Here is a 20,543-nt window from a genome sequence, read left to right on the forward strand (position 1 = left end):
CCCATTGACTTCTGAAAACCAGGCCACTTATTTAACCCATTTACTGTAGAAACACAAGTATGAACATTGTGACTGTGCCTGCTCTGTGCCGCAGTTTCCCCTCTGTGAAATGGGAATAATGAATTTGCCCTCTCTTGCAAAGTGCTTTGAGATCTTGAGATGAAACGGGCTATTTAAGAGTTAATTATTAATTTTATTTAGTTTATTGATTTTAATTAGTTTAGTTTAGTGGCAGAGGCCTATGTTTCTGGAAGGAAAGGTGGTGAGTACTGCTCCTGAAGCTGCATGCATGTGGTCACTGGCTAACCAGCAATGGTGGGGTCTGTATACGTATGTGGCCAAAAGACCTTTACAAGTGCTTGTCTGAAATGATTTCTGTTGACATGCTGTCTGCAAGGAGAGAAAATGTCCTGTGATGTGGAATCACTTCTAGAATAATGTGCCTTTTCCTCTGCTGCCCTACATGGGTTTTCAGAAACTCTTTAATTGTACGGTGTTTGTTGAAGGGGTAGGGCCAGCTGGTGAATGCTGAAGTTTCAATGGAGCTAAGCAAGTGTATTCTAGCTGAGGATCTGGCCCCCATCTCCAAAATGATCATAGAATCATAGAATATCAGGGTTGGAAGGGACCTCAGGGGGTCATCTAGTCCAACCCCAACCTCAAAGCAGGACCAATCCCCAACTAAATCATCCCAGCCAGGGCTTTGTCAAGCCTGACCTTAAAAACCTCTAAGGAAGGAGATTCCACCACCTCTCTAGGTAACCCATTCCAGCACTTCACCGCCCTCCTAGTGAAAAAGTTTTTCCTAATATCCAACCTAAACCTCCTCCACTGCAAATTGAGACGATTACTCCTTGATCTGCCATCTGGTACCACTGAGAACAGTCTAGATCCATCCTCTTTGGAACCCCCCTTTCAGGTAGTTGAAAGCAGCTATCAAATCCCCCCTCATTCTTCTCTTCCACAGACTAAACAATCCCAGTTCCCTCAGCCTCTCCTTATAAGTCGTGAGTTCCAGTCCCCTAATCATTTTTGTTGCCCTCCGTTGGACGCTTTCCAATTTTTCCACATCCTTCTTGTAGTGTGGGGCCCAAAACTGGACACAGTACTCCAGATGAGGCCTCACCAATGTTGAATAGAGGGGAATGATCACGTCCCTTGATCTGCTGGCAATGCCCCTACTTATACAGCCCAAAATGTCGTTAGCCTTCTTGGCAACAACTGCACACTGTTGACTCGTATCCAGCTTCTCAGCCTCTGTAACCCCTAGGTCCTTTTCTACAGAACTGCTGCCTAGCCATTCGATCCCTAGTCTGTAGCAGTGCATGGAATTCTTCTATCCTAAGTGCAGGACTCTGCACTTGTCTTGGTTGAACCTTATCAGATTTCTTTTGGCCCAATCCTCTAATTTGTCTAGCTCCCTCTGTATCCTATCCCTACCCTCCAGTGTATCTACTACTCCTCCCAGTTGAGTGTCATCTGCAAAGTTGCTTAGGGTGCAATCCACACCATTCTCCAGATGATTAATGAAGATATTGAACAAAACTGGCCCCAGGATCGACCAGCTGCCAACTAGACATGGAGACATTGATCATTACCTGTTGAGCCCGATGATCTAGCCAGCTTTCTATCCACCTTATAGTCCATTCATCCCACCCATACTTCTTTAACTTGCTGGCAAGAATACTGTGGGAGACCGTATCAAAAGCTTTGCTAAAGTCAAGGAATAACATGTCCACTGCTTTCCCCTCATCCACAGAGCCAGTTATCTCGTCATAGAAAGCAATTAGATTAGGCAAGCATGACTTGCCCTTGGTGAATCCATGCTGACTGTTCCTGATCACTTTCCTCTCCTCTAAGTGCTTCAAAATTGATTCCTTGAGGACCTACTCCGCGATTTTTCCAGGGATTGAGGTAAGGCTGACTGGGCTGTAGTTCTCCGGATCCTCCTTCTTCCCTTTTTAAAAGATGGGCACTACATTAACCTTTTTCCAGTCGTCTGGGACCTCCCCCGATCGCCATGAGTTTTCAAAGATAATGGCCAATGGCTCTGCAATCACATCCGCCAACTCCTTTAGCACTCTCGGATGCAGCACATCCGGTCCCATGGACTTGTGCTCGTCCAGCTTTTCTAAATAGTCCCAAACCACTTTTTTCTCCTCAGAGGGATGGTCACCTCCTCCCCATGCTGTGCTGCCCAGTGCAGTAGTCTGGGAGCTGACCTTGTTCATGAAGACAGAGGCAAAAAAAGCATTGAGTTCATTAGCTTTTTCCACATCCTCTGTCACTAGATTGCCTCCCTCATTCAGTAAGGAGCCCACACTTTCCTTGACTTTCTTCTTGTTGCTAACATACCTGAAGAAACCCTTCTTGTTACTCTTAACATCTCTTGCTAGCTGCAAGGATTTCACTGTTAAGCCAAGCTGGTCGCCTGCCATATTTACTATTCTTTCTACACATTGGGATGGTTTGTTCCTGTAACCTCAATAAGGATTCTTTAAAATACAGCCAGCTCTCCTGGACTCCTTTCCCCCTCTTGTTATTCTCCCGGGATCCTGCCCATCAGTTCCCTGAGGTTGTCAAAGTCTGCTTTTCTGAAGTCCAGGGTCTATATTCTGCTGCTCTCCTTTCTTCCTTATGTCAGGATCCTGAACTCGACCATCTCATGATCACTACCTCCCAGGTTCCCATCCACTTTTGCTTTCCCTACTAATTCTTCCCGGTTTGTGAGCATCAGGTCAAGAAGAGCTCTGCCCTTAGTTGGTTCCTCCAGCATTTGCACCAGGAAATTGTCCCCTCCAAAAATTTCCTGTTTTGTCTGTGCACGGCTGTATTGCTCTCCCAGCAGATATCAGGGTGATTGAAGTCTCCTATGAGAACCAGGGCCTGCGATCTAGTAACTTCCGTTAGTTGCCAGTAGAAAGCCTCGTCCACCTCATCCCCCTGGTCCAGTCTATAGCAGACTCCCACCATGACATCACCCTTGTTGCTTACACTTCTAAACTTAATCCAGAGACTCTCAATTTTTCTGCAGTTTCATATCGGAGCTCTGAGCAGTCATACTGCTCTTACATACAGTGCAAATTCTTAACCAAAGCTCTTCCTCCCAGGGCAAGAATGAAATGAAGAGAGGAAAAGCTCTCTTCTTCCCCTCCATCCCTGGGACTGTGCTCTCTCCCACAACTCACTATGAAAACACATTGGGGCTGTCACAGGCGGACATGCAATGAAGGAAAACAAGAAACATCCCCAAGTCAAAACCAGTTGAGAGGAGAAAAGTGGCTTTGCTGAGAGCTGTTAAGATGTGCCTGAGCTCCTCACCCTTTTCTCTCTCACTCTCTCAGATACAGTTTTGATGCTGGAGGAGGCACCAGCAGCTTTCCTCTCTTCACCCCCACCTGCCCGCAGCCCCTGCACCTTGGACTGTGCTGGCAGGGCAATACTGGGGAGGCTATTCTGGTCTCTCTTTTTCTCACCAGCAACAGCACATGGGCTTGGATGTCTGGAGTTAATAGGCCAGTGTGGCAAGGCCAGTCTTGGGGAGCCTTGTTCTGCCAGATGATTTCTTCTGCGTTGCTGCTTCCAAGCAAAAGCAACAGCCTCAGAGGTATGCAACACAGAGCAGTACAGAGCAGTAGTCAGGGAAACAGCAAGGGTTTGTTGTTCCTAGCAGACCTGGGAGGGGAGGCATTCCTGTTTCTGTCATTCTGGCTTGGTGTATTCTTTAGTGACACTAGATTATTGGGTCACCTTTGTCTCTTCTCTACTGTGACACAGACCAATCCTCCTCCATTCACAGGGTTCTCTCACCCATCCCTTTCTTTCCTCCCTCATTGCTAGTAAAAGCTGCACCCTTCTAACTTGGGAGGGGAGCATTCTTGCCAGTGGTCCTGATTCCAGAACCACAGGAAACCCCAGGGATTCCACTCCTAGGTTACCTTCTGAAACCCAGGTCAGGCTGGCAGGAACGGAAAGTCATGGCCATCTGGTGGCTTATGTGAGGGCCACTGTTGGTCTCCATCCATTCCTTATGGGCAAGTGTTTGCACCAGCAAATTGGCCCCAAATAGCCTGCACTATTGAGACCCCAGTGGGCACCTTCTGGCCTGGAGTGGTTCCTTCCTGTTCATTGCTGAGGCTCAGGCTGTTGGGGAGAGTTTACATGTAGTTGTTCAATGGGTGATCTGTGCACTTTGGTCACCTGGGCTGTTAATGAAGCTCTAACTCCAGTGAAAGAAAAGAACAGTTCCCCGCTAACTCCAGGGACTCTGAGGGAGCTGTGCCAGGAATAAATCTGGCCCAGTATATCTTGGACAGCAACATGGTTCATTTGGCTGGAGACAACAGAGTTTGCAGGGATTGTGTTGTCCTATTTTTGGATTTAGGGTGTGAGGCATTATTCCCAGCCTACACCCAGCATTTGGCTTATTCTGTACATGACAGAGATGGGGCTGAGCCAGTAGTGGTGCCAGGGGAGGAGGACCAGGGCAGTGTGTATCGGGAGAGAATTCCTTGTTGACAAAAGGGGTTTGGTTGGTTGAGTAACTAGGGATGTGATAGCGGCACAGAGAGCTTGCTCACACTGAGCTCAGGAGCAGAGTATGGCATGTATGTGCTCAAGATAGGAAGGAATAAGCAGGAGCGGAAGTGCAGAAGAACCAGGGAACCCTGGAGTAATTCCAGCTAGGGGAGTGCTGCTTAGCCCCTCATTAGTATGATGAGAATTACTCCTGGGGGAATTCTGTGCCACTGCGCATCTTCAGAGTTTATGACCCCCGCAGATTTCTTTGCTTCCCTAAGGAAAAATGACTTTCTGATGAGGAAGCAAAAGGAAGCCACAAGAGCAGTAACCCTCCCCAGCAGTATGTTTCGCGTGCCCAGGGTGCCGGCAGAGAGGTAAATCACTGTGGGGGAGGACTGGGGAAGACCCGGCTGATGGCTCCTCTGGGCTGAGAAGGATGGGATTTCCTCTTCCCCTGCATGGCATCTCACCCCCAGATTTCTTCCCTGGCTGTAGAAAGCTCTGCAAACTCTCTCCTGCGCGCTTCCTGCACCCATCGCTCCTCAGCTGCAGGGGGAGGGATCACTGTACATGGAGCTGCTCCCACATCCACCCAGCCCCCATGCATCCAGACCCCCTCATACCCAGACCCCCCACTCAGCCTCACCTCCTCCCCCACACCCAGAATCCCCCGACGAACCCCACTCCCTCTGCACCAACCAAGTGAGCCACCCGCACCTGGATCCCCAGCATACCAAGCCCCAACCAGCTGCACCTGGATCTCCACACCACTAAGCCCCACTCCCCTAGCATCTGGACCCCACCACTGAGCCCCCCACACCCAGACCCCCCTGCCGAGCTCTATCCCCCCCACACCCTGAACCCCTTCTGCTGAGCCCCAACTACCTGCACCTGGACCCCCCCCCCGCAGAGTCCTGTTGCACAGAGAGCCACCGAACAAGCCCCTGTGCATCCAGATCACCCCCCGACCAGGATCTCCCACTGAGACACCCACACCCAGATTGCTCCACACAGAACCCTCTCAACCCACACCAGGATCCCCTCTCCCCCACTAAGTCCCTCCACACTTGGATCCTGCCTTGCTGAGCCAGCCTGCCCACACCTGGTGCACCTGGCACAGAGAGCCAGGGCCTGGGGTGTTTCTGGAGCAGGCCCAGTCCTTGCTCTGTGTCAGGGTTGGTTGCAGCCTCACTGCTGACTCCGTGTCCTGAACGGGGAGCTGCACAGTGATCTCCCACGTCTGTGCAGCCATTGGCCTGTGCTCCCCAATGCCATGCTAGAGCCTCCACATTTATTTGACAAATAAAATTTGCAGAATTTTAAAATATTGTGTGCAGAATTTTTATTTTTGTGGCGCAGAATTTTTATTTTTGTGGCACAGAATTTTTTAATGTTTTGGAGCAGAATGCCCTCAGGAGTAGAGACTCAAGCTCCGTTCCCTGCTCCACACCATATAACAACCTGCTCAGGACCAAAGGGGGCTGGAGAGTGGATACTCTTGTTTGCAGTGGGTAGGCTCAGTCACTATTGTGTGGTATTAAAGATGTAGTGGGATTTCAAGTCTGCGTGGTGAAGTCCATTGCCCTGCTGAAACTGACGGGACCCCCTGCTACCCAGAGGAAAGGTCTGTCAGAGACTAAAACTGGTGCTGCACTGGATCTTAGCCAGATGATCCCTGTGATAAAGGGGGGTTGGAGAGCAAATGGGGGAGGTGGGGTGAGTCCGAAGGCCCAGTGTTCAGCGGGATTTAATCTCTGGAATGAGAAGGGAGGAACCTGAGGGTGGAGCTTCTTGATGAGGGGACTACAGTGCTCCTCCCACTTCAGGAGAGTGCTGCTGTGTTTCGAGTACTCTGTTGCATAGTCCCAGCTCTGTTAAGCCTCAGGCACATTAATCGAAGACAGTTCTCCTGGGGCAGCAGCAAAGGTTGCAGAAGGAAAAGACATTTCTATTCCTCTTTTATTCCTAGGGCTAAAATTGGAAAGAAATTAAATCCCCAGAATGAGAAGCTGAGAAAATGAAGAATGAGAGAACCATAAAGCCTCTGTGCGCAGCTGCAGAAATTACCTTCTAGTTCTTAGGTGTTTCATCCATCTGAAGATGGCAAGGACTTGGAAGGTGACAGGAATTTAAAGTTTTCAGCCGAGACTCTGCTCAGTGTGTTTCTTCTCCATAGGGATGTTGTGTTTAAATTAATTGCAAAAAGAAGAGCAAAGTAGATACAACTCTCAGGGAGAAAGAAGCCTCTGCTATATCACAGCACAGCATCTGAGAATCTGCTGTTGTGAGACACTACAGTGTCCCCTTGCTATATCATCACGGCAGAGCACCCAGGAACTCCTAGCACTAACCTCCCACTACATCCCCTCTGCTAGATCACAGCACAGCCTCTGAGAACCTACCATACTGAGACTCAACTGCATTCCCTCTGCTATATCATAATACAGTCCTCAGGAACCCCCAGCACTGGGACAGAATTGCATTCCCTCTGCTATATCACAGCACAGCATCTGAGAGCTCCAGCACTGAGACACGAGCACATCAGAGTGAATAATGAATTATTTTGGTTCTGCAGCGGAACAGAAAAATCCGGGGGGGAGAGGGGGAGAATCCACTTTGAACTGAAACCATTTTTTTAAAAAAACTTATAGTCAAATCAAAAAACTAAAAATGAATGAACCAAAATATCTTTTGTGTCAACATGAAACAATTTTTTTGTGTTTTTTGTTTAAATTTAGCAGTTTTCAGGTGTTTTTCACCTTATTTAATTTTTTTAATTGGCCAAATTTGAAAACAAAATGTCATGTCGAAACTCATTTTTCCCAGGTTTTTATGACTCACTATTTGTCAGATTTGACCTGAATTCACAAATAATTCCAGAGCCCTGAAAATGCTTTTTACTGAGACATTTCTGTCAGAGACAAAATATGTTGCTGAGCTCTGGACATGACTGTAGCCAGTACCCACCGGTACTGCATCTCTCTCATCTAACAGTTCACAGCACATAGCTACTTCCAGGACTGTGATAAAACTGCATCCATCTCTGTTGGCACTTGTATACCCCTATCTCTGTTAACCCTGCCCACCTCAGAAACATCAGTGCAGCTAACCTCACAAAACCCCTTGGAGATAGGGTGGTATTGTCGTCTTATTTTAAAACTGAGGCATAGGGAGCATAATTGACTTGTGTGTCCAAAATTATGCACAAAGACTGGAGTCAATAATTGAATTCAGTCCCTGGCTGGTGCTTTAAACCTCAAGCCCATCCTTCCTCTGACATTGCTGGCGTGCAGCACAGCACCTACCACCCAGAAGCTCCTGGCATTTAGATATGACACTTTTATCTCTGCCATAATACAGCAAAGAATCCAGGAACCTCTAGCATTAAGACATGACCGCCTAACCTCCAACATAGCTCAGCCTTCCAAAAGGAGCAGTGGGGGCAAAAAAACCAAAACTGAGCTTGATAAGTATATGGAGGGGATGGTATGATTGGACACCCTACAGTGGCATGTGGCCCATTGGTGACTGCTAGAAGCAAAAATCCGCACCTGCTGGAGATGGGACACTAGCTGGGGAGGGCTCTGAGTTACTTCAGACAATTCTTTCCCAAGTGTCTGCCTGGTGGGTCTTGCCCACATGCTCAGAGTCTAGGTGATTGCCATATTTGGGTTCAGGAAGGAATTTTCTCCCAGGTCAGATTGGCAGAAACCTTGAGGATTTTTCGCCTTCCTCTGCAACATGGGGCATGGGTCCCTTGCAGGTTTAAACTAGTGAGAATGGTGAATTCTCTGTAACTTGAAGTCTTTAAATCATGATTTGAGGACTTCAGTAATTCAGCCAGAGGTTAGAGGTCTATTTCAGGTGTAGGTGAGGTTCTGTGGCCTGTGAGGTGCAGGAGGTCAGGCTAGATGATCATGATGGTCCCTTCTGGCCTTAGAGTCTATGAGCACGGCACCTGGGACTCCCTCAGCACTTTGCAGTTGTGCATCACCACTGTAGTATAACCGCACAGCATCTGGAACACCCCAGCGCAGAAGCAAGACTGTGTAACCTCCATTATATTGGCACTATACTCGGAAAGCTCCTGCACTAAGCCTGGACTGCCTCACTCCCCATTTTATTACAGTACACCATTGGGAACACCCCACACTGAGACACGACTGCATCATCTCTGCTAGAATGCAGCCCAGCCTCTGGGATCCCCCAGCACTGCATTACTCCTGCTACGGCACATCACAGTGCAGCATCCACGAACTGACACACAAACATACCAGCAGATTATATTAGGGCTGAGATTCTTAAATAAATAACAGTTGGTGATTACAGCTGAATTTTTAATAACAGCCTTCTTACTTCCCTCCCTCCCCTAATCACTTGTAGAGGCAGTCCCACAGTAGACAGCCAGAGAAGGGAGAAGAATTGAGACAGGATAATTTGTATCCCAGCTCAGCTGCAGCTAGTGCTTTTGAGAAGCAAATAAAAATAGCACTCAGTCATTTTGTAAATAATATCCACCCCCTCGCTTGCCCAGGGAGTCGTGAGCACTTAAACGGGAGATTTCAGGAATGAGTGGGTGGTGAGGGGGTGGCAGGCTGGCTCTGTCTGCAGCACAAAGGAGGGAGCCAGCAAGGAAAAGATGCAGGGACTGGATCATTCAAAGTCTAAATGATGCACAGCAGCAACAGCCAGAGGTGGAGAGAAAATGGGCCTTTGGCTCCGTATATGAGGCATGTCCCACAAATGCTGTGGCAGGGAAGCCCTGCAGTGCCCTGGATAATGCTACTGTAAATGTTCAGCTTGTTGGAATCAGTGGGAGCCGAATCCAGTCGTTGGTGCCGAGTGAATACGATCATTTATTGTCTTTGCAAGCAGGGTAGATCTGGCTTGAGAATTTCTTGGAGAGAGGGAGGGTAGCTTCTGAAGAGGAGCAGGTATTGGGAATACCAGGGTAATGCTTGGGGAAGGGATGTTCTGGCCTCTGTTTTACATTTTCATTGACGATCTGCCCCAGCTCGGGGGGGATTTCTGCAACCCGAGCCAAGCAGCATTGCCTGGCGAGGAGGGGCGAGTTAATGAATACTCTTCTGCGCTAGGGTTTGTGGGGGGTGGGGGGAAACTCTGCTCAGCCTGCAGTGCATTGCTTCTGCCTGCAAGATTTCTCCAGATGGCATTAGAAACACAAGTACACCCAGATCAGGGAATACGCTCTTTGGCAAAGAAGGATGGTGCAGTGATTAGGGAACTAGCCAGAATCTTGGAAGACCTTGCGTTCAATTCTTTGTTCTGCCACAGACCCTGAGCTGTGCTGAGTGCTCATGACATTCAGTGCAGGAGTCCTGGGCAGTGTGAGTCCAAGATCTGTGCTCACTACCATGGGAAGTGGAAAGTGTGGGGGAAGAGAGGCTTACGCTCAGTGACAGGTCCTCGGGGGTAGGGGTGGACATTACCTAATCTATACCATGATCTTTTCTGACTGCTGCAAATGGCCACTGAGGGCACCTACATATGTCCATTTCGGACATCACAACTGGCCCCACTGTGCACCACCTGCCGCTGGTTAACTAACACTGCAGTAGCTGTGTAGGATGAGTCTGGCTCCCTCCTTCCCTCCCACTCACCACGAACAAATGAGAACACCCTCCGTTGGAATCCCAAACCCTGAAGGATCTGCTTAGCTTGTCTACAGAATTCCCTGCCTTTCCACCAGGGTGCAAAGGGTGATAACAAATATCAGTGGATTGTTCAAGAGCCCAGCTTCAGTGGTATATTAAACAGTTTATAATACAGCAGTACCTAACCTGGTTATGGCCTTGGTCCCATTGTGCTAGGTGCTGTACAAACATGTCAATAACAGTCCTTGCCTCAAAGGGCTTAAAACAGATTGCTGTGCCGATTGGTATTCAGTGTCAATAATCTATCATGCAAATGGGTGTATTGATTAATATTATTATTTCTTATTTGTATGACAGTAGCATGTAGAGGCGCCAATCTGGGAACAGGTACTTCATTGTGCCAGGTGCTGTATGAACATAGCAGAAGTTCTCTGCTGCAGAAGGCTCATGACAAGACAGAGGGAAAGCAACTACTCAAGGTTATGCAGCAGAGGCAAGAGTAGAAGGCAGCTCACCAGACTCCAGGCTAGTGTCCTAGTCGCTTGAGAACACTGCCTCCCCGTGCAGGTTAATGACTGTCCTAGATACACAGACCTGGAATCAGCATAGGCCCAGCATGCAAAGTGTGTTTTTCTCAGATGCTTATTGTAATTGCCTCATCCTCCCCTTTCTGCCATCCTGCCTCATTTGTTTATTACACGCTATCTGTTACATCTAGTCCTGAGCTTCTTTAGGAAAGGGACTGTGTCTTTATTTTGTGTCTGTACAGCGCCTAGCACTACAAAGCCCAGATCCCTGATTGGAGCCTCTAGGTGCTACTGCAGTATCAATACTAGTGATAATTAATAAATTGCACTGGCAGTTGGGAAAGTAGCCCACTGGTGGATTAGAGAATGTTAACATTTAACAAATACAATAGCCACTTGCAAACACAATAGGGAAATCAGGGATGTGACATCACAACATGCACCGTGTTCGTTTTATTATTATTTATTATTTGTAGCCCTGTAGCCCTGAAGTCAAGGCCCAGGAGCCCTTGTGATAGGTGTATACATACACAAGATGGTCCTTGCCCCAAGAGGCTTACAAACTACACAGAAGACAAGAGACAACAGCAAGTGGTGTTTAGTTTTGATTATTTCTGGCAATGCATCACAGTGCACCGTACGTCATACACTGGAGAAAGGTGGGCTAAGGACTTGGCTCTCATGAGTTCTATTCTCCGGTCAACTGCCAGCTTCCTAAATGACCTTGTACAAGTCTCTTTTTCTCTGTTTCCCTGTCTGTAAAATAGGGATCATAACACTAACCTGCCTCCAAGAGGACTGCAAGGCTTCATTCATGAATGTGTACAACCAGCTTTGAGAGGCTCGGCGGGAAGATGTTAGAGAAGGACCAAGTGTTATTTAATGTTCTGCAGCAGATTTGGTGAAAGTGCTGAAGTGTCCGTGATCCAGCACTCAGCTATTAAATATTTGCTGGAATGTGTGGCGAGATAGCCAGATTTCCATGGGCAAATGATTAGGTTTGCAGATTAGGAAGGGGAGAATTAGCAAGGCTGTTCTGCATTGTATTTTGGACTGTAATAGAAAAGGCTGCTCTTTGCTTTCTGCCCAGATAAAAACAGGTGCAATGTGTTCCTGATATTTGCTTTTCCAACCTAAATATCTGTAAGATTCTGCTAGGGAGAGAATGTATCATTACCACAGAGCCAGTGAACTCATACAGTGCTAAAAGCAATGCATTGCAGAAGTCTTTGGGTTGCATAATATTGCTAGGATCATGAATGACATTAATCCCAAAGACTGTAGTTTGCTGTGATCTGCTTGTGCTTTTGTTAGTTCCAACTTTCACAGCTCAACTGGAATTTGTACGTAGGCGGCAGCTATTTTTTGTGGAAATCCCTCTAATTCAAAGGAGAGTCTGATTCTGCCTCTCCTATATGGCCAGTAATGTCCCCCAGGCACAGTTTAACTGGAGCAGTTCAGCTGCATGTGAGTTCATGGGGGCAGTGTTTGTGGAAGCCAGCATGCCTGTAAGCTCAGCTGCATGGGGTCTCTCTGGGTGCTGTCACACAGAGGAGGCTTGGATGATGAATGGCCCAGGGAAGGAGCAACAGTGAGGCTGGCAATTCTATGACTCTGGGATCCATTGACTGAAGTCCCCTTTTCCCCTACAGAGCACTGTTTGCGGGACTGCAAGGGTCATCAAGTCCAACCCCTTGCTGAGATGCAAGAAGTGTTGGTGTGGTGTGACTCCATTGAATTCAGTGGCGTTTACATCAAGCAGAGTGGAATTTGTGCCCAAATCTGTTGGAGCAGAGGGGTGTGTCTGGCTTTTCTAGAAAGGGGTGGAGGAGTCGGGGCTCTCAGGGCCATGTCATGAGGGTGAATGGCCAAGATACAGAGTGGTGACTTAGTCTAGATGTAGAGGATCTACAGGATAAATTGGTTTCTCTCACTCAGGGGGCACAGTGGATGAAGCAAGGTGCTGCCCCTGAGCTCTGTGTGGGTGGTAAGATGTGACCTATTGTGATCTTTGGACCAAGATGGAAGCACGGACAATGGAAGGTGCAGTCACCGTGCTCTGTGTTGAAGGTAATGCAATGCTGGCCTGTAACAGACAAAAAGACTGGAAGAGGATTTGGCCAGGATGTGCAGGGTGCGTTCCTGAGAGAGTGGTTGAATGGCTATGGTGTCCCTCTGCCCTGATGACCCCAGTTGCTACCACATCCCCTTGGGGCTACAGGCAACTGGGTCTAGTTTAGAGGTAGCCTTGGTAATTGGTCTGGTCCCCATTCAGTCCCAGGAACAGGGGGACATAAAGGTGGCAATATTTACAGCCACCTTTGTCCTCTCCCCTCCTCAACTGCACCAAGCAAGCCTTGGCTACAGCTTGAGGCCATTGCCCAATGCTTTTCTTGAGGCCATTTGACCTGTGGTTTCCAGAACATCCCTATGACTATAACTGTTTTAATTAAATGGACTCTTTGATGGATGGTGACGGCTGGACATCCTGATGGCTGACACTGGCTTTCTCGATCATTATTCACTGATTATTATTCACTTTGACCTAATTTAGTTACTGACTGTCCAATACATTGTCACACTGTGATTGCAGCTGTCTATATATTATATTAAGAAGTATCATTTCTGCAAGGAGACGGGAAGGAATAAGTACATACTAGACCAGGGAAAACCCATTGCCCTTGGGAGCTGATATTACCAAATGGTCCCATCCACTTGGATCCAACAGCCTCTGTCCCAGTACATCATATACATGGCTTTATTTTGCACTGCACAGTGAGGTCCTGTCATGCGACAGTCCTTACTTGTGCTCTCTATCAGAGAGTGTGAATGAGTCAGCCGCAGGGTAGGGAGGTGAGCTGTTCTGTCTGTCCTCCTCTTACTAACCTGGCAAGTTTGTTACTGGATGTGCACTTTCATCCTAGGTTTGCATAGGGTGACCAGATAGCAACTGTGAAAAAACGGGACAGCGGGTGGGGGGTAATAAGCGCCTATATAAGAAAAAGTCCCAGAAAAATGGGACTGTTCCTATAAAAACAGGACATCTGGTCACCCTAGGTATGCAGGTCTCACCGGATAAGTACATGCCAATGTCCAGATGTGGAAAATCCTGGGCCATATCCTGCAGGAGCAAAGGGACCGTAGAGTCTAGGGACTGGACAGTTTACAATAGGCTGCATTCACTGGGACCCTGGATCAGATCAGATCCATCCAGGTTTGTTTTGTTTGTTTGTTTTTTCCCTCACAACTTCCTAAGCCCAGCCACTCTTCTTCAGCTATTTCTGTTACAGAGGCCTCATTGCTAAGCTTGGTATGGAGGCAGTGGGAGTTTCAGCTATGCTGAAACTAATGTTACTAAGAAGGGTCTGCAAAAAATACACCTATTTTTAATTAAACACGTGTGCTGTCATCTTCCTTGGGATTGTGCTTAACGCGAGCTTAGAAATAAAGCCACCAGGATCACTCAAGAGCATGTCCCAAAGTTCTCTCTTCCTCCCACAAGCCTGCTAACATCTGCTCATCAATTCCTTTTCCAGTTCTCCAAAACTTGAATCCTGCAGGTTGCTTTGTAAAATACAGATCCTCTCGCTGACCCACCATCCCTTGCAACATCTCAACCCCTTTCTGTCTAAGCCTCAAAATATTCCATTCTGCAGACCACAAGGAAGGACCATGGCTGGAGCTGGATCTCAGTGTGGTGATTAGTGCTGTAAATTATGGATGTCAGGAATGCTGAAAGGGAAGAGGGAGAAAAAGTAGTGCATGTTCTCACCTCATTAGAACTTTTTTCTCTGCTATGTGTCTCATTTTGGGTCCTGCTTGGAAGGACACGGAGAGATACCCTGAGTCCCTAAGAATTACAAAAGTAATTTGCTTTGCTTAGAAAAATGCCTAATTGACTACTGTGTACTTCAGAAAGTATACTGCACATATATTTCTCTTTAACCTTTTACGGCATCAAGACAAGATCAAGGGTTACATATATAGCACAACAATATCAGCCACAGGCTGCCTCGGAAGCTCTCCAATCATAATAACTAAACACATGTATACTATATTTTAGCCACTATATGGAGAAGACCCTGCCAGAATGCATTATCTTACTTCAGTTGCAAAACTTTGAATTGCAGAATGAATGCTCATGATGCTGCAAAATAAATTGAAACGTGACAAAATATCCCTCTGAGAACAGAGGAATTTCCATAACTGAATTGATCAGTGGGCCATCTTCTAGTCCAGGATCACATCTATAACAGTGGCCAATGCTAGGTATTTAGATGAAGCCAGGAATCTCTCTTACTGGCTTCAAATGGACAATTCCATCAGGAGGTACCATTCTAGTCTCATTCAAAGGAAGTGAGAGCACATAGTCTAGTCCTAAACTGATTAACATCTGTTAATGGAAGTTTTCCATTCTAAGGGCCAGATTTGGTCGCATTTCTGTGAGATACCTAGTGAGTAGAGCACTGAACTAGGACCCAAGAGGCCTGGCTGTGATACTGACATGCTGGGTGATCTTGGGCAAGTCACATCTTCATTCTGTGCCTCAGTTTCCCCATCTATAAAACAGGAATAATGATACTGACCACCTTTGTAAAGCGCTTGGAGATCTACTGATGGAAAGTGCTATATAAGAGCTAGCTACTATTGTTATTATTCACATTGAGCAGTACTTAACTCTGACCTGGCTTGAAGCACTTTAGCACATGCTTAACTTTAAACACATTCTTTACTCCCATTGAAGACAATGGGATTTAAGCAAGTGCTTCAAGATAAGAACGTCCCAAAGTGCTTTCCTGAGTTGGGACCTCCCAATGATTAGGGCTTTTCCTGAAATGTTACTTGGCATCAATACAGGTAGTAAAGTCTGGCAGCTAGGAGATTATAGCAGACAGGTCAATACTAGCTTTTCGAGAGCTATCATTTTTCATGAAAGAGACAAGTAAGAAAACAGCAAATGCAATGAGAGTAAAAGGCAATCCAAATATTGATTCTTGCACATTCAGAGAAACCCAAAACTTTAACCAAACCAGGGTTTCTTAAAACTGGGGGGAAATTCAATGGCCTACTGATCAGGCTGGCAAATACAAAGGGATTTTGGATTAGAGTTTCACAACATCAGGGTTTACCTCTATACTTAAGATGGATAGAACCATAGAAAATTGTGCATTGTGTGACTGTGTATATTATGTAAATATGCACTGTCTGAATGTACTAGGATATATCCATCCTTGGTGTAACTCTGTGGAAGTCAATGGAGCTGTCCCAGAGGTAAATTTGCCCCATTATGAATTATAAAATTGGCCATTGTTCACAACATGATGGTGATGACAATTCAGCACTACAGCAAGGAGGCATCTGGTATGAAAAAACAAAGCACAATGAAATGCTAAAATCTTTTCTGTGCAAATGAAAATACTTCTCTAATTACTTTTCTCTCTTGTTTTTCCCAGACAGCGTAACTGAAGTCAAGACAGACATTTATGTGACGAGTTTTGGCCCTGTCTCAGACACAGACATGGTAGGTGCTGTAGATCATAGAGGTCTGACTCTGGGAATGTGCATTGTTCTTCTTGTACTGGGTTAATTGGACAAAAGTATGAACTATGAAAACAATGTGACAAGAAATCTATCCAAATTGCCTGTGAAATTTCTGCTCAATCATAAAATCTGGGTAGTGTGCATTGTTATTTGTCATTTGCAATAGTGGCAGCCAGCAGATATGGAGCTGGAGATATCTTGAAGAGGGCAACAGTCACAGTAATTCAAGAAGCATAAATTCGTACAGCATAAATCACAGAACTAGATGAGGTCTCATTCCTCAGTAACAAATATCAAGAAATCCCATTCTGTTACTTTTGGTGGGAGCTTAGTGCAGAAAGCAGTTGCAATAGAAGTTCATCTCCTTCTCAATTCCATTTTGGTTTTTGGAAATCCACCAAACATAATCACTGGCATTACTTTAAATCTAGGTACAATAATCTGTGAAGGAATTTCTGTCAGTATCCTTTGGACTAGAACTGGGTGAAGGTTTTCAATCAAAGCTCTTTTTCAGTGACAAATGCAGATTTGTTAACACCAAAACGTTTTGCAGATTCATGTCAGTTTTGCTGAATTGTTCATGCTGAGAAAAAAGCACCAACAAAAAACATTCTACAAATGTCGAAAGATTTCAACATTTTGAAAATGAATCATTTCAATGTATCAATTCAGAACAACTTTTTGTTCAAAATTTCCAAAATTTAGAAGTATTTTAAAAAATACTCAAACTGGAACAGAACATTTTGATTTGGGTCAAACTAAACATTTCATTCGCCCTGAAATGAATTATTTTCAACTTCTTGGTTCAACAAAAACACTTGAAAATTTTTCATTTTGTGTAGACCCAAAATTATTTTTTTATTATTATTATTGTTTTTCAGAACTGCTAGCAAAACAAAAAAAATCACTTATTCACACAGCTCTATTTTGCACGCTAAGAGTACTTCTATACAGGGCTAAAAGAAACTCAGCACAGCCGCAGTTGGCCCAGGTCAGTTGTCTTAGGCTAGTGGGGCTCGGGTTGCAGGGCTAAAAATAATGACGTAGACTTTTGGGCTTGGGCTGGAGGCTTTGCCAGCTGGTCCTGGCTTGGACAGCTGTGGCCATGCAGCAGGTTTTTTATCCCTGTGTAGACATGGGCCAAAAGGTGAAATCCTGGCCCTGTTGACCTTGATGGGTATTTTTCATTGACATCGCGGGGGGGGGGGGCAGGATCTCTCCCTATGTTTCATTGCTCAGCGCAGCCATTTGGGACGTCCAGGTGCATGGAAGGGAGAGGGGAGGAGAGACATGTTTAATCACCAGAAGGACGTCCATGGAAGCCAAAAGCATTTTCTAATGTGGTCCAATGACACCTCATTGTATCTCCAATTGCTGGGACATGTTGTGCCGTTTCCCATCAAAAAGAGGCTGCGTGACTTAGAGGCCTGCTTGTTCTTTTGATTTAGAGGAGCACGAATCTTGTCTTTTAATCCTTTTTTTCCTGCCTGATGAAGCTAGGGTGTTTTTGGGGTTTTTTCAGTGAGTGCAAACACCGGGAAGCAAATTGGGGGGTACCACCAAAAGAGCAAGAGCTTCCTACAGCATGATTCTGCCTCCCTTACTCATCTTGAGTATCATCTTTCTTCATAACCAGCCCCGTTTTCTTCATTGTGACTACTCATGGAGTAAGTTACGCGGTAAGAGTGTCAGATTCTGACCCTATGTAAGTGAGGCGGACCATCCCCCTTCCTTCACCAAACTGCCCTAAATGCCTGAGGCAAATATCCAGGGTGAGAGAGAGAGAGAGAAAACAAGTGAACTGACTGGCATATTCTGACATGTTTAAGGAAAATTATTAATGAAAAGGCCTGAGGACTGAATCTAGGTTTGTATTCCCCCAACAGTTTGTCTTCTAATTAAAACAGAACTGTAGAGCATAATTATTAGTGAGCTTTCTCAAAAGCATTTCTTGCAGCTTGTATTGCACAAAAAGAGGATTTGGTAGTTTGTGTTTACTTTAATTACATGCTGGCATCATTAGTGGGGACTGACACCCTGGTGGTTGCCTCATCTCTGAGTGTCATTTCATCTAGGATTTCCCCATGCTACTGGATGCCTTTTTGGCTTGAAGGTTCTCCCTAGCAGGGGGACAAGAATTGAATCCAAGCAGGCTTGGGCAGGATCAGTGTCCTAAAACAACCTTCCTCCAAACCTCTAGACCCTAGAAGATTTCATTCTCTATGTTCATTCAGCCACGGACACCTCTCCTGCTGCTCTACCAATGGGCCCTCACTCAGACTATTAGCACTGGTGATCAGAGGAATTAGAGGAGAATTAAATCTCTGAATTTCATTCTGATGCCTCCCCTCATCAGAGGAGTCTGTTTTGCTTTGGAAGGACCACTCCCTGCAGGGTTAAAAGTTAAGTTAATGTCACTCTAGCTGAGAGTATTAATCTCATCTGAGTTCTCTCTATCCATCTTGTTCTCTTTCACACCACAGCAAAGACTAATAATATATTCAGCAATCCCAGCCCTTAGGGAGTATCTGATAATTACTTTCAAGGTGGAGCATATTTGATTAAGGGAGCATGTATAATGAACCGTGAAGAAGAAATATGAGGTATTGAAAAGAGGAAACTATTCTCCACTGTGTGATTTGACAAAATGAATTTAAAATTAGAAAGACAGTTAAAGAATAATAAATTTTCTCTCCTCTTGCATGCTTTAGTTCCATAGATTTTGCCCATGCATAGCAGATGTGCTACTGCGTGCAGCTCTGGTGCTGAGCACACTTTGAAATGGGTGCTCAAGAGAGAACTGCACAGGGAAAGGAGGATTAACTTGCACCTTTCTCAGGATTGTTTTCCTATCTTAGATAGAAAAGTGAGGAAGTCACTCCTACCACACTGGCATCTGTCTGATGATCATGCCCCTGTGCGTACCACAGCCATCATTAGCTGCGATTGAAAGTCTGCCTTGTGCATCCAGATTCAGACAGATTATAATGATGATGAGGGGCCTGGGTGGTGAGGCAAATAATATTTGCTGTTGAGAGCGGAGAGCAGCTGATTACTAACTACAGAGGAATGTTGTCTGCTTCTGTCTGACATGGAGTGGGAGGGACTCCAGCCTCACGAGCTATTCAACATGAAAAGCATTGGCTGATAAGTCCACACTAATGTCAGATATTAGGTGTTCCAGCTGTCCCTCAGCTTGTTAACTAGAACACAGATGAGAATCGAAAAAGTTTCTGTGGAATGGACTCTGGAGAGGGGCCCTGCAGAGGAGAAGAACCTGAGCCAGGTTTCTGGCATGGATTTTAGTCACAACCTTGGATGGAGAAGAATGTGACCTATAATTTTTGGCTCACCTGGAATGGTGTGTAGGTGCAGGAACTGCGAGGAGGCGAATCTGAACTGGGGGTCTCCACTCACATGGGAAGGGCACTGGGGGGCAGAGGAAAGAGACCCTGACCATGGTTTCTCTTCTTCTGAGGATTAGACTCTTAGTACAAAGAAAAGGAGTACTTGTGGCACCTTAGAGACTAGTACTCCTTTTCTTTTTGCGAATACAGACTAACACGGCTGCTACTCTGAAACCTGTCATTATGCAAGACTCTTAGTACAGAAGGAGAAAAGGAGGAGCTGCGATTGTGTTCTCTGTGGTATAGTTTGGGAATTGTTCATCAGAGTGAAGGTCCTGAACTAGATTTCTCTTCTCCCTCTGAGAAGGACTCTTTCTCTCCTGACACGGAAAGGAGCAGAAGGCTTTGTTTCACTGTACTTGTTGCTAAGCCTCTTGTCCCCACGCTGTCAAAGAATCATTCAGGGGGCCTTGAAGAGAGATTGCTGCACTCTCTGTTAAAGATGGTTGCTTCCAGGCTCCCAAAGGGACCATGGTTGAAACTACAAACTGCAGGTTAAAATATACAGGGGATTTCAGAGAGGAGAAATCATGGGAACAAATGCCCCTGGCCTGGCACACTCTTGTGTTCCTGTTTGTTTAGCTAGGATTGCATGCCTCATACAGCAGGGCAGAATCTGATGCTAGGCATTTATACCTTGTGGTCAGCAGCATCTGGATGAAGATGTCATGTGTCAGAATTCTGTTTGATTCAGCATAAGAAAAAAATGAAGGCATAGATCTATACCTCTAGTAGATCCGCATCATTCCATTGATTGTAATGGAATAACATCCATTTTAGAGCTGGACAAATAAATTTTTCACTTTGTTGGCAATTTCAAAAAGTCAGAAAAAAAATAATTTCAGGTTGGACTGAAAATTACAGGTGAAGTGAAAAGTTGAAAAATAATTGTTTTTGTGTGAATGAAATGTTTTGCTTCCACCATTTTAAAA

At 45.8% G+C, this 20,543-nt stretch overlaps 1 protein-coding gene across 2 annotated transcripts in view; it reads left to right on the forward strand.

Moving 5' to 3' along the window:
* Positions 1–20,543, forward strand: part of GABRA3 (gamma-aminobutyric acid type A receptor subunit alpha3) — a 134,011-nt gene that overhangs the window by 69,988 nt on the left and 43,480 nt on the right. For both annotated transcript variants that reach the window (XM_043492271.1, XM_038417440.2), the window contains exon 4: positions 16,117–16,184. In XM_043492271.1, coding sequence (XP_043348206.1) covers positions 16,117–16,184 — 68 coding nt within the window. The remainder of the gene's footprint in view (positions 1–16,116; positions 16,185–20,543) is intronic.

Source organism: Dermochelys coriacea, chromosome 9 (genome assembly GCF_009764565.3).
Source record: "Dermochelys coriacea isolate rDerCor1 chromosome 9, rDerCor1.pri.v4, whole genome shotgun sequence".
Taxonomy (NCBI): Eukaryota; Metazoa; Chordata; order Testudines; family Dermochelyidae; genus Dermochelys; species Dermochelys coriacea.